The following is a 13,814-nucleotide window of genomic DNA, read 5'->3' on the forward strand; positions in this document are numbered from 1 at the left end:
CACGAGTGGGCCTCCTCAGAAAGCCAAGAGCGTTCCCTTTACCTACTCGGTTGTCTTTCCCGTTCTTGCCACGGATCTCTCCGGCCTCAGTCTGACGTCCCCTGGAGATCCAGGTCCTTCCAGGGGCCGAGCGCTGTCCCGCTTTGTTTTCCTCCGCAGCTGCTCAGGGCCTTGTTCTCGTGGGGCCTCAGCACTTGCCTGTGCATGAAGGCACCTCCCCCGGGACAGCTCCTGGGCCCGGCACACGGTGCCAGGACGGTCAGTATTTGTGGACTAGGTGAAGACGCTCTCCGGCTGTTGGCCCTTCCTTCCTGCGTCCAGTCTACTCAGCTCCGGCGATGCTCCCTGACGGTCGACTGTGTGTCAGTTGCCACGAAGGCTGCACCTGCTTTCTGCACCAAGGGGCCTATGCCAAGGCCAGTGACCCTACTCTGAGACAGAATATAGGAAACGCCGCAGCAGGGAAGTCGTGAAGAGTTCACTCCGCAAGGACTCGCCCTGGAAAGATGAGCCAAGCATCCCTTGGCAGCCTTATGGAGGGGAACGTGCGGCCTGCCTGGAAGGACGGGCCCGTCGACCTTGTGGGACACGGGACCCTTGGCATCCAGGATGTGCCAGCTCAAGCCCCCGCTTGCCTGTGTGGGATAATGATGGCAGGTGGACTCACAGGTGGGAGGGGAATTAGGGGCCGAAGAGCCGTGTCTAGGCCTGTGGGACGGAAAAGGCAGGGGGCAGGTTTATTGTGACGCGGGGTCTCCTCCACATGCTTATTATAGGAGGCAAGTTTCGGCTTTGCTTCTCCGTCTGCCTAGCGGGAGATTCCCACGCTCGTAAATGGCGTTAATAACTTTCTCCTGCCTTTCATGTTGTTGGGAGGCCTGCTTCCTGCCCCATAAAAGGCAGAGGCGCTGCCAGGTCTCCAGCAGGAGGCCTGCGTCTTCGGGCCCGTCCACCTCCCCTGGGCCGCCCTGCGCAGCGGAGGCATGACGACCCGCTCCTACCGCGTGGGCTCTGGCTATGGGGTCAGGGACTTCAGCGCCTGCTCCGCGGTGCTGCCCAAGCCCGCGGCCCGCAGCTGCTCGGGGGCCGTGGTGGCGTCCCGCGGGGGCTACAGGCGCCTCGGGGGCTTCGGCAGCCGGAGCCTGTGCGCCGTGGGGTCCCCGCGGACGGCGGTGAGCTGCGGGTGGCCCGTGCGCGGCAGGAGCAGCTTCGGCTACCGGGTCGGGGGCCTCTGCGGGCCCAGCCCGCCTTGCATCACCAGCGTGTCGGTCAACGAGAGCCTCCTGACGCCCCTCAACCTGGAGATCGACCCCAACGCGCAGTGCGTCAAGCACCAGGAGAAGGAGCAGATCAAGTGCCTCAACAACAGGTTCGCCGCCTTCATCGACAAGGTGGGTCTGCGGGTCGCTCCCTGGGGCTGAGGCACAGGAGCGGGCAGGGGACTCGAACCCGATGACGAGCTGGGTTCATGTTCCCCGAGGGCCCAGCCCACTACCCGTCAGCACGCGGCCTTGAGAACGTAACTGAATGGAGCTCTCGGTTTCCCAGTGTTAGGAGCAGAGTCAAAGGCCATCAGCAGTGGGTGTGACAGCACCGCGCAGAACGGGAAGTTGATTGTGCTGCTTCCCTGCCCAGCAGGAGCTGAGTGTGTGTCTGTGACCCCATCTCCGGGATCTCAGCCAGCGCGCGGGGACGGGGACGGGGTGGGGGTGCCGGGCGCGGCCAGGCCCGTGTCTGACCCCACTGCTGGAGGAGATGCCCCCATCCCCAGGGCAGAGAGGGGAGCCAGGATGATGAGGGCCCGGAAGCTCCGGTCCTGCTCCTTCCAATGGGGACATGGTCCATCTGCAGGCCGTGAGTTCTCAGTCCCTACACCCTTCCTCACCCAACACTGACACAGATTAAAGACAGTGACTTGAGAAACTTAAGAGGAAGCCCCAAGAGGGGTTGTTGACCTGACCTTTCCTGTTGCTGCAGTCTCTGAGCCCACCTTCGGGTTGGATGCAGAGCTCTGGCTTCCTCTGACTCAGTGGTACCCCATGCGAGAGCCTCTCCGGGGGAGGACAGCCACTGAAGACTCTAGGGCTGAATGGCGTGTGCATCTGCACCCAGGGACTTTATGAGTGGCCACACGCGAGAGTGATGGTGCGTGGGAGCTTTGCTCTCAGATAAGTGCCACCATCACAGATAAGGATCTTGCAAGCGAAGGTGCCATACGTGGATTCTTAACACGAAGCTGGCTCTTCCTTACCCTCAGTGCATCATGCGGGGTGTTCGTTTCACAAGGATACGCACTAAGGGCGCTGGTTGAGGGTGGGGGGTGGTGGGGATTGAAATCCAGCCCGCGCTCTGCTCACCGGGTCGTGTGCCCCGGCAGGAGGCTGCGTCTGCTTGGAGTGGCCCCTTTTCCCCGCATGGCTTTCTGGGCAGCACCCAGCTATGCAGACTCTGTTGTGAGCAGTGAGTTCCGGTCTGAAGAGAGCCTCAGGCTGCTGCCCCAGGCTGGCTTTCCCTCCCCCGGGGAGGCCGGCAGCCCCCACCTCCTCAGCATGTGCAAAGTGTATTGCCCGGGTGGGTTTAAGCCTGCAGAGCCGGCAAGCCAGAGAGTGGACCTGCAATGGCAACCCAGGGCAGTTGCCTTTGGTTAATTGGGGTTTGGTTTCTTTTCCCACACAATGGGCAATGGAGGGCTGCTTTATACCAGGCTTGTGCTCCCAGAAGGTTAGGGCTTGGGAGGAGACACGTAGCGTAGAGCTGGCAAGGGCATGGGGCTTGGCAGGACATGAATAACGCCGGGCTGAGATGCACGCCTGCCTGCAGGGGCAGCTGCTGTGACTTACCTCCAGACCCAGGCCCAGCATTGCCTGAGCTTCTGGTTTGTCAAGGTCACAGAGGTCCAGATTCTTGTCTGAAATGACTCGATTATTAAATGTTGGCAATGAGTTAGATTTCAATAAAGCAGCTTGTAGGCCAAGTGAAACACGCCTGCGGGGCAGAAAGAGCCTGGGGCCTGCCAGTGTGCGATTGCTGATGCACTGCCGCTGAGGCTCAGAGAGAACGAGGCGCACGGGCCTGGTTAGTGGCGGAGTCAGCCCGTGGGAGGTCTCCTAACTCCTGGGCCGGGGCCTCCCAGCGGGGCTCTCATGCCCCAGGGCCAGAGTGAGGGAGAGTCCTGGTGGGTGCATTTAAAAATCACTGCCATAAAGATGTCCACAAATGTAGTGGCTTAAAACAACACGAACTTATTATCTTGTGAGGCCGAAATCTAGGTGTTGGGAGGGCTGCATTTCTCTCCGGAGGCCCTAGAGGAGACCCGTGTCTAGGGACATGCAGGCTTTGGGCAGCGTTGAGTTCCATGTGACTGTGGGACTGAGGTCCCTGTCTCCTTGCTGGCTTGCTGCTGGAGCCTGTTCTGTTCCTAGAGGCCCCTGGCATTCCTGACTCAGGCCCTTTCTCCCTCCGCCTCCAAAGCTGGTGATGGTGGTGGAGGCCATTTCAGGTTCTAAGTCTCTCCTCCATCTCTCCCTTCTGTGCATCTCTCCACTCCTCTGCCTTCTGCTTCCACTTTAAGAGGCCCATTTGGGGCCCCCTGGATAATTCCAGATCTCCTGATCTTCAGCGCCGTAAACTAAATTCCACCTGCACGGTCCCTTTGGCCGTAAAATAGAACATATTCCCAGGTTCCAGGGATTGGGATGTGAACATCTTTGGGGGGCCGCTTCTGGCTCCCCACTCCGTGTACGATCTAGGGTGTTTTTTGCAGGATCAGAAGTTATTTTATTCTGCGCAGAAGAAACACATCACAGATAGTGTGCTCTACTGGGAGATGGGGAGAGGATGAGGGAACACGACTGGGGGAACAGTCGGGAACTGCATTTTCAGGCTTTGCCAAATGATTTGGCCTTTGGGGGGAGGTCACAGGTAGCTGCTGCAGGTCAGGGGCCATCCGCCAGGACAGAGAGGGCTCTGGGATCCTGGGCACCTCTCTGGGCTCCCCCTGAGTCTTTTTCCTCCACCCCGGGTGGCAGGTGCGCTTCCTGGAGCAGCAGAACAAGCTGCTGGAGACCAAGTGGCAGTTCTACCAGAACCGCAAGTGCTGCGAGAGCAACCTGGAGCCCCTGTTCCAGGGCTACCTCGAGACGCTGAGGCGGGAGGCCGAGTGCGTGGAGGCCGACGGTGGGAGGCTGGCCTCCGAGCTCAACCACGTCCAGGAGGTGCTGGAGGGCTACAAGAAGAAGTGAGTGCGGCCTGGCCAGGGGTAGTTACGGGTATGGGGCAGCTCTTGGCTGGGTCCACCCGACTCTCCCGGAGGTGGAGATGGCGGCAGGGCAGGGTCATTGCCGGCTAGCACTCAGATGTTCCGTTTCATCAGCCTGCTCCATCTGGTCTTGGCACTCAGCTTTTGGGGCCCCATCCTGGGGAATGAGGAGATACCTGGGGAGAAGAGCTGCTCCCAGTCTGGGAGGGCACGGAGCGGCCCAGAGACCGAGAGGGAGGAACGGCAATCTGGGAGGATCGAGATCACTGGGCTGGAGGAGAAAACTTGGGGGCAGTCCGTGCTAGGATGGGCACAGAGGAAAGGTCCCTGGGGAGATATCTGGAAGGTGATCTGGCCCATGCCATTCGAGGTATCTGACGAGCTTGGATAATTCTCTAATCTTTCTTCTGCTCTGTAGATAAATCTCCAGGCTCTGGTTCTGCAAGGCTCCTCGATTCAAAGGCCCATGTAAATCTTTCATTTTAACCTGACAGTTTGGCTTGGCCATCATCTAGTTTAAACTCACTGGGTCACCCCTAATTTGCTCCTCCTTATCTGCTAGATATGGACAGAGAGAAGGGTGATTCTCCCATAGTCGGTCCTGGTCATACTAACTGGAAGTAACTGGAATTCTGATCTTGGGAGATGAGGTTTTACCATCCAGATGGGCCCGGCGACGAGCTTACAACTTTCCTCGGGGGGATGCAAATGCAGACGCAATTCTGTTTGGAGGTGGCAAGGTCCGTCTCCCAGCCCAGGACATGTGAGGGCTGGTAATCACACAGCACAGAATTTATAGCAGCCCAGATTACTCTGTCATTAAAAAGCTAGAGGGCGGGGGGTGGGGGTGAGTGGGTGACGGACACTGAGGGGGGCACTTGACGGGATGAGCACTGGGTGTTATTCTGTATGTTGGTAAATTGAACACCAATAAAAAATAAATTTATTATATATATATATATATATATAAAGCTATGGAAAGCGTGTGGTGGGAACTCTGCTCCTCCCTGTCGGCCGGGCAGGGCTGCGGCAGGAATGGCCTGGGCAGGAGCAAGAGAAAGTGCCGGGTGGTGGGGCAGGGCTGTGGAAGTGCCCCTCCAGCAGCCTGGGCACAGTGGGGAGCTTCCAGGATTTCAAGTCCTTGATGTGGGGGGGAGGGAAGAGAACATCACGGGGATGGCTTCGTGGAGCTTTATGTCTTGTACAGTTTTCGGCTTGAAAGACCCCTTGGGGGATCCCTGGGTGGCGCAGCGGTTTGGCGCCTGCCTTTGGTCCAGGGCGCGATCCTGGAGACGCAGGATCGAATCCCACGTCGGGCTTCCGGTGCATGGAGCCTGCTTCTCCCTCTGCCTGTGTCTCTGCCTCTCTCTCTCTCTGTATGACTATCGTAAATAAATAAATTAAAAAAAAAAAAGAAAGACCCCTTGGAGTATCTGTCTTCCACTCATCCCACGAATATGTCCAGAGAAACTTCCTGCACACCAGCCAATTTAGCCCAAGATGCAGAGAGACTAAATGACTTGCCCGAGTTTTGCAGCAATTTCAGTCCAAGGTTGGACCCGAAACCAGGGCCTTGAGCTCCATGTCCAGTGTCCTTTTGGTGGCTTCTTTGTGACTGAAAAATAGAAGTCCAGAGAGGCCAAGTCTCTTCTCCCAAGGCACACAAGTCTTGAAAACCTAGGGCTCCTGGCCGGCCCAAAGCCCTCCTCCCCAGGGGCCTCTCCACCTGTGCTCTCTCTCCTCAGGTATGAAGAGGAGGTGGCCCTCAGGACCACCGCCGAGAACGAATTTGTGGTGCTGAAGAAGGTGAGTGACTCTTTCCACGTGGGGAGGAATGAAATCTTGGATGCTGGGCCTCTGAGACTCGCCACGATTGTACCAGTCTAGTCATGGTGGCCCGGCACTCGAGTCCCCTGACAAATGGAGGCCAGGCGGTTGGCAGTGTCCCTACGAGAGTGAAATTGATTTAAAAGTGACCATGGTGGCTCATCAGGGAGTCTACAGAGAGCAGACAGCAGCACGCGGAGAGCCAGCTACTTGGGTGGCACCTGACCTGGGTGCCAAGGACAACTTGCTGGGGCGGCGCACTCGTGGCTCAGCGGCCACCACACGGTCATGCTCCGTGGGCCAGGCTGGCTTCGTGGTAGCAGTCTGACATTTTGGCCTGTGATATTAGGCTACCTGCTTCGGAAAGACCTCCAATTCTGCAGGAATCAGAAAAAAGTCTGTAGGGGTCATACTTCACTCCCTATTCCTCGGTGATCCCACGGATGTTTCTGTGGTAGGAGAAGAGTGAGCCAGAACATGGTCTCAGGGTCCCCTAGAGAGAGCAGAGGTCCAGGGGCACCGGGTGACCCCATGTTCCATCCTTTCCCATGTGTGTCCACCAGGACATAGACTCTGCCTACCTGCGCAAGGCTGACCTGGAGGCCAATGTGGAGGTGCTGAGGGAGGAGACGGCCTTCCTGCAGGCCCTCTACGAGGAGGTGAGTTTCTCCCCAGCTCCAGAAGAGAAAGTGAGGGAGGGGAAGGTGGACGGTTTCTTGGGTTGTGGCTTGTCTTGGCCCCTTGGCTCTAGAGAGCGTTGTCCATCCCTAACTCTTCTAGGGCCTAAACACCCTCTCCTTCTGTGACCAGAGGAGATTTTTCTCTTGCTCAGGCCTCTTTGCAAAATGGAAGAGGGTGATGACCTTCCTTTAAAATGATTTGAAAGATGATGATTCATTGCCTGGCTACACAATGCAACACGAAGTGGAGATTTGACCATATAGGTATAGGTAGAGAAAATAATAGCTTATTAATTCAGGTGATGTGAAAACTTAATTAGAAAACCCAGAAATCTCAATCTGTCCATTATCTGGTTGATCAGATTTATACGGATAGCTACAGCTGATTGGGATAGTTGGGGCCCCAGGTGGAGGGATCCCCTCTGTCTCTATCCCTAGAAATCTGCCTCTGTTGATCCAGGCTTTAATGGAATTCCACCTTGTTTGCCTTGAGGCCATGGTCCAAATTTCAGCCTTTTCTCTTATAATTCCCCTCTGAAATTTTCTTATTTATTTCCTGAAGCTTCAGATAGGTTTTTAACCTACAGTGATGGGAATCAGAGGGGGATTTGGGGCTGAGGGCACTGGTTGCTGTCTCCTACAGGAGATCTACCTTCTTCACTCACAAATCTCTGACACCTCGGTGGTGGTCAAGATGGACAACAGCCGGGAGCTCAACATGGACTCGGTCGTGGCCGAGATCAAGGCTCAGTATGACGATGTCGCCAGCCGCAGCCGGGCCGAGGCTGAGTCCTGGTACCAAACCAAGGTGAACTGGAGGGCCGGCTGCCCGTCAGGCAGGGAGGATAGCCAGAACCCGGAGCTTCCCTGGGAAGCACAGCCATGCACTCATGGGGCTACAGCAGAGGCCCAAGCAGAGCGGGGGGCGGAGGCGGGAACAGCGGGCTGGGACCCCGTAGTGACAGCCTAGCACCCCCTCCAGCAGTGTCTCAACCATCGGCTGTTTCTCAATGTTGGTCTCCCAACCCGCAGTGCGAGGAGATGAAAGCCACAGTGAGCCAGCAGGGTGAGAGCCTCCGCAGAACCAAGGAGGAACTGCACGAGCTGAACCGCCTGATCCAGAGGCTGACAGCGGAGGTGGAGAACGCCAAGCAGCAGGTCAGGGGGCGCCGAGAGCTCGCCCGCTCCGTGTCCCTGCTGCTTCTGCTCTGCTCCCTGCTTTCCTCCTACCTGGAGGGGCTGCTGCGACCTTTGGAGAGGCTTTTATGGGAAGGGCCTGCAAACGCTGTTTGCACAGAACATTTCAGGGGGAGGATTGATGTGTTTGCCTTCTCTGAATTCTGTTCTTATTTCCCTTCTTTTTTTTTTTAATTTTTATTTATTTATGATAGTCACACAGAGAGCGAGAGAGAGAGAGGCAGAGACACAGGCAGAGAAGCAAGCTCCATGCAGGGAGCCCGATCAGGGACTCGATCCCGGCACCCTGGGATCACGGCCTGAGCCGAAGGCAGACGCTCAACCACTGAGCCAGCCAGGCGCCCCTTCATTGTATGTCTATACCATGTTTTCTTTGTTTGTTCGTCTGTAGATAGACACTTAGGGTTGCTCCCATGTGTTGGCTGTGGTGAATCGTGCTGCAATGAACATGGGAGCGCTAATATCTCTTCGAGATCCTGATTTTACTTCTTTGGGATAAATGCCGAGAAGTGGAATTGCTGGATCCCAATGGGGTAGTTCTATTTTTAACTTTTTGAGGACCCTCCACATGGTTTTCCAAAGCAGCTGCACCACTTTGCATTCCCAGCAACAGTTTGCAAGGGGTTCAGTTTCTCCATATCCTAGCCAACACTTACCTTGTTTCTTTGATAATAGCCAACCAGGCAGGGGTGAGGTGAATCTCATTGTGGCTATGATTAGCATTTCCTTGAAGATGAGTGACGTTGAGCAATCTTCTCATGTACCTGTGGACCATTTATATGTCTCTTGAGAGAAATGTCTCTTTGGGTTCCTTCTGCTTTAAGTGGGGGCAGTGTGGGGACTTCTTTCAGTACGCTGATCTCAGTGGCTCAGAGAATGGGACCCCAGACAGTGGCCTATGAAAATCTGGGGGTGGCACTAATGACTCAGGGTAGCGTAGGGCAAGTCACAGCCTCTCTGAGTCTCAATTTCTCCATCTGCATAAGGGGAATAGCCATGCCTGTTCCGACAAGCTCGCAGAGTAACTGGCGGTGGGTAAGGTAACATCTGCATAAATGCCTTGTAAACTCACAACAGTAAACAAACGTAAGATAATATCATTACTTATTATTAGCCCTGTTCCAGTGCTAATATTTCCTCCCTTTAATGGCTCACTGGAGACTTGAGTTTTACAACCACCATCGTACAAAAATGGAGGAAGAAAGCTCCAAAAGGTCATTATTTTCCTACCTACTTAATTTGCAAGTTGACCATTTTGGATGGAGGTGCAATAGGTTGACCGAGGCCATGGGGGACCCACCAGTATTCCCACAGCCTGCACCCCACTCAAGCTCCTTCCCTCCTCTCCTTCCCCAGCGCTGCAAGCTGGAGGGCGCCGTGGCGGAGGCGGAGCAGCAGGGTGAGGCAGCCCTCCGGGACGCCAAGTGCAAGCTGGCCGAGCTGGAGGCCGCCCTGCAGAAGGCCAAGCAGGACATGGCCTGCCTGCTCAAGGAGTACCAGGAGGTGATGAACTCCAAGCTGGGCCTGGACGTGGAGATCGCCACCTACCGAAAGCTGCTGGAGGGCGAGGAGAGCCGGTGAGCACGGGCGGGACTCAGGGTCTCTTCTCATCCCCCCTTAGGGCTCGAAGAGCACCTTGCTGGACTCTAATTCTCCAGGCAGAGAGCACTCACACGGGGAAGGACCCCAGAAAGACTCCAGAAATCGCGGGAATCCAACCATTTCCCCATTTACAGATGGGGAAACTGAGGCCTTGAGGAACTTGTTCAAGGTCACAGCTAGGTCGTGGCTATGCTTACATGACACCTGTCTCCTGGTTAGCGTTCCAGTGATCTTTCCCCTCCTCCACTGCCCCTCTGGCTGTGCCTAAAGCTCATTCCAACACAGCTGCTTTGCCCTGTTGGCTGAAAGGATGTTTCTGCAGTCACATCTCAGTGGGTTGCAAAGGCTGGAATCGTCCAGAAGCTTTATTAAATGCCATTTGATTTGGGATGCAGAGACAGGGAACCCTAGAGTCCCGTGTTCAGGACCAGCAAATGGAAACGAGCAGCACAGCATCCTTGCTTGGCAGGGAAAGACAGAGCTGGACATAAATCTGGCCTCCAGGTGACCGGGGTTAGTGTCCCAGGGAAGCTGTTGGAGGCTTCTCAGAGGAGGAGGTAGCAGAGCTGAGTGGGTGGGAAAGGAAAGGGCACATCAGGCTGTGCCGACGGTTTGAGCCAAGAATCGGGGCCCGTGAAGTCAGCAAGGGAAGGAGCGATGTGGATTTACACCTGGGGCGGTGATGGGCCCTTAGCCCAGAGGTGCATACATCATTACTGCCTCCTAGCTGGGTCCCGTCACAGGGGAGCAGGCTAGACGGGGGGTGGAACGTAAAGGTTAGGGTCACAGGCTGCGAGCCAAACCGCTCGGCCTTGGCCTCAAATCCCAGCTCTGCCACTTTCCAGCTCTGAGCCCCTGTGCCTCCGCCTCCTCACCTGTAAAACAGATCATCATAAAACCCGCCACTGTAGGCTGTTGCACGGATTAAATGAGCTACTGTGCATAGTAGAGCATAAGTAGGAGCAGGTTATGAGCAGAATAAGACTCTCTCTATGCAGGGTGGCCAGGCCGGGCGGTGCCATGGACAGGCTCCTTACTAACCAGGTTAGCTTTAGAAATCTGATGTGTGTGGCGCCCAAGGCAGCTAGCCATGCCGCTGGATTTGTGCCACACTTGACCAAAGCATGTAAACTCTCCTGTCCACGTCCTCAGGCCGCCAGAACTACCTCCTCCTTTGTACCCGTAAGCCCCCAATCCACTCACCTGCCTTCAGTGAAGCGTTAGGCATTTGCACCGTGAAGCTTACTGCCGTTGCCATAATCATCATCATTCGTGTATTAATACCTCAATCATATAATCAATGGGATTTTAAAGGGTGGATTTAGGGTATGGCGTTTTGCATATGGTGGCCGTTGACCTTTTAACAGACTTTCTCTTCGTGGCATTTACAAGTTTAATTGGGTGACACGAGGAACTCTCGTGGCAGAAAATAAGAAAAGCGGCCGTAATCCCTCAACTCGTAGCAGCTAGCTGCTGCCAGCACTGTGGCTCAACGGGCACCATGACTAGAATCTTCTGGAAAGGCGCAGTTCTAAGGCTGTGGTAGGGTCAGATTCACGTGACAGGAGAGTGAGCCCGAAGCATAGATCCGCACGGAAAAGCTGTAGCGTGTACAAGTGCTCTGTGTCGGGCAGAAGGAATCAGACTAGAGCTTTCCTGGAGCGAAGGGCCGGAAGCCGGCGTTACCAAAGAGGGCCACGTAGAACCGAAAGTGCGGGTGGGTGTGAGGGAGGAGCCCACCGCAGGGGTATACGGGTCCCACCCTTAACGAGATGGTTACCGCGTCCATAGCAAACGCGGTGGATGTACTGTGGGCCAGGCTCCGCTTGCACGCACTTTGCAATGTAGCGCTTACAACAATCCTGGAAGGTTGGGTATCATCATCCCCGTTGCAGAAATGAGGAGACCGAGGTCACCCAGCTAGTAAGTGGCTCAGCCAGCTTTGCTCCCAGGAGGCCTGGCTCCAGAGTCCAGGCTCTTAACCACTATACCCTCCTGCTTCTCCCTCTGCGTTTATCAAATCGGGTGCCTATCCGGGAGAGCGTGTGAACTCACGGGGTAAAGACCGATTGACTAGAATGAGAGGCAAGCCTTTCCCTACCCAGAGGCGTCCCGCGGGCCGTGGCTGCTCCCATCACCTATTTGGCTGTGCTGGAATGTCCAGCCAGGGGGCAAGGAGGGTAACCCCCACGGTAACCCACGCCCACCTTTCAGTACAGCTTTCCATGGCGAGAAGCAAACAAGGCATAAAGTGGCCTTTGGGGTCCTGCAACCTAACACTCCCCTGTCCTTTTGGCATCCCTGGGAGCAGGGGCAACACCGATGCTCTCTGCAGAGGGTGGGCAACAGGCCCCCAGCCCCTCAGCTCTGCTCCCCTCTCTCCGGATGGGGCACAACAGGCCCGATGGAGCGGAAGCAGAGGAACACGGTCCTCAATGTTCACTCTCTCTCTCCCCTGCAGCTTGTGTGAAGGCGTGGGCTCCGTCAATATCTGTAAGTTGGGTGTCCGTCATGGGCATCATCCTTTTGGGTCTTAATGTTGGGTTACAGCTAATTGGTGACTGAACCTCTGTCTGTGGGGCACTGGGTGGGGGAGAAGGGGGCTGAGGTCTCTGGGATCTGGACAAAAGGAAGGTCTAAAATGTTTGCCCCCTACGCAGATCCACCTGGACCCCAAGCTAGTGATCGTGGCAGGTTCTGTCCCCCTAATTGGTTCTGCAACTGATCACCTGGGGGGCCATTGTGGGCAAAGGTTGAATCTTTAATAATCCTATGTACACGCAGTCCCCAGGCCAGGTGTCTATCTGTTCTTCTCATCTTTGCAGCAGTCGTATTTCTCGATTTTTCCTCCACTTTGACCATCCGTCTTTGGTCAAAGGTTGTATAAACACATCTTGACATTAGTCTGGTTCAAGGAGAGTTAGGTGTTGACGGCAATGGGTTTGGATGAATGTCTGTTGTAAAGATTCATGTTGCTGCCCCCGCCCCCAACCCCCACCCCGAATGGGAAAAGAGTAAATCATTGGTTCCAAAAAAGTCTGGGTCATGTCATGTCACGGATGGAAGAGAATTCTGACGCAGCGTCTCCCTCCACAGGTGTGAGCCGTTCCCAGGGCGGCGTGGTCTGCGGGGACCTCAGTGCCACTGTCCCTCGTGGCCTGGGGGGCGTGGCCACCAGCAGCGGCATCCTGTGTGCCCCCTCCGTAGCGGGGGCCTGCTCCAGTGCCCGATCCGTGCGCTTTGCGTAGCGGGCGGGCGGGGGTAGGTGCAGGGGGGAGGTCACCGCTCTCTCAGACCTCAGTGTCCGTGCGGTACTTTCCCCTGGCTGGGAACCCAGATGAACGCTCCAGTTTCCTCCCTGTAGCAGTTATGACTTACCTTCAAGTGCGAACCCTGGGGCTGGCATTACTGCCACCTGCACCTGTCTCCCTTCCCAGTGGCCCAGCTTTCTGAGATAAGCTGCTCGGCCCCTTTCTTTCCCAACCAACTTCGACTTAGCAGGCATTTACGAGGTACTGACCGTGTGCCAGGCCCTCTGGGAAGGGGGCAGGGTAGGGGAACGGCTGTGGGTGGGTGCATGTCACCTGGGCGCTGAGGGGGCTGCGGGGAAAGTGGGCTGGGGGTCCGGGAAGCCCCTCACTGATCTGAGACATTGTGTGTCCCCAAGAGTGTCCCCCAGGCATGCACACGTCAGGGTGGAAAGGCTTGACTGAAGCTAATGGCTGAGCTATTTATGGTTGGTGCTTTGGATTTTTTTTGGGGGGGCGGCGGGGGATGCAATTCCTGTTGCGGCTTCTTCTCTCTTTGCGTGTGTGTGATTAAATACTGATGGTAAAACATTTTCTCCTAGTAAATGAATTAATGCCTGCTTCCTTTGCGGTTTTCCCAGCCCTATCCTCCTCCTCCCCAGAGCCCTGACCATCTCAGCGCTCCTGCCAGGTGTGGTCCATGGACACCACCTACATCAGGGTCCCTGGGGGTGGCGGGTGGAGGGGGCTTCTTATATAGGCAGATCCTGGGCTCCATCCAGAACCACTGAATCAGAAGTTCCAGGGATGAACCCGGGAATCTGAATTTTATTTTGAAGATTTATTTACTCCTGAGACACACACACAGAGAGGCAGAGACCCAGGCAGACGGAGAAGCAGGCTCCCTGCAGGGAGCCCGACGAGGGACTAGATCCCGGGACCCTGGGGTCATGCCCTGGGCCAAAAGCAGGTGCTCAACCCCTGAGCCGCCCGGGCGTCCCA

The 13,814-nt window shown here is 56.0% G+C and overlaps 1 protein-coding gene across 1 annotated transcript; it reads left to right on the forward strand.

Moving 5' to 3' along the window:
- The first annotated feature begins 915 nt into the window (after positions 1-915).
- Positions 916-13,403, forward strand: LOC129517216 (keratin, type II cuticular Hb5-like). The gene is made up of 9 exons (XM_055336878.1): positions 916-1,391; positions 4,029-4,237; positions 6,004-6,064; positions 6,649-6,744; positions 7,409-7,573; positions 7,798-7,923; positions 9,319-9,539; positions 12,026-12,057; positions 12,661-13,403. The coding sequence occupies exons 1-9, from the start codon at positions 984-986 to the stop codon at positions 12,810-12,812; spliced, it is 1,470 nt and encodes a 489-aa protein (XP_055192853.1). The 5' UTR covers positions 916-983; the 3' UTR covers positions 12,813-13,403.
- Positions 13,404-13,814: the final 411 nt, after the last annotated feature.

Source organism: Nyctereutes procyonoides, unplaced genomic scaffold, assembly GCF_905146905.1.
Source record: "Nyctereutes procyonoides isolate TBG_1078 unplaced genomic scaffold, NYPRO_anot_genome, whole genome shotgun sequence".
In the NCBI taxonomy this organism is placed as follows: domain Eukaryota; kingdom Metazoa; phylum Chordata; class Mammalia; order Carnivora; family Canidae; genus Nyctereutes; species Nyctereutes procyonoides.

What these genes read in the sequence shown, in the direction of transcription:
- LOC129517216 (XM_055336878.1), top strand. Translation starts at nt 984, where the DNA reads ATGACGACCCGCTCCTACCGCGTGGGCTCTGGCTATGGGGTCAGGGAC. An exon ending in CTGGAGGGCTACAAGAAGAA is followed by an intron (nt 4,238 to 6,003) that starts GTGAGTGCGGCC and finishes CTCTCTCCTCAG; the next exon opens with GTATGAAGAGGAGGTGGCCC. An exon ending in AGTCCTGGTACCAAACCAAG is followed by an intron (nt 7,574 to 7,797) that starts GTGAACTGGAGG and finishes CCCAACCCGCAG; the next exon opens with TGCGAGGAGATGAAAGCCAC.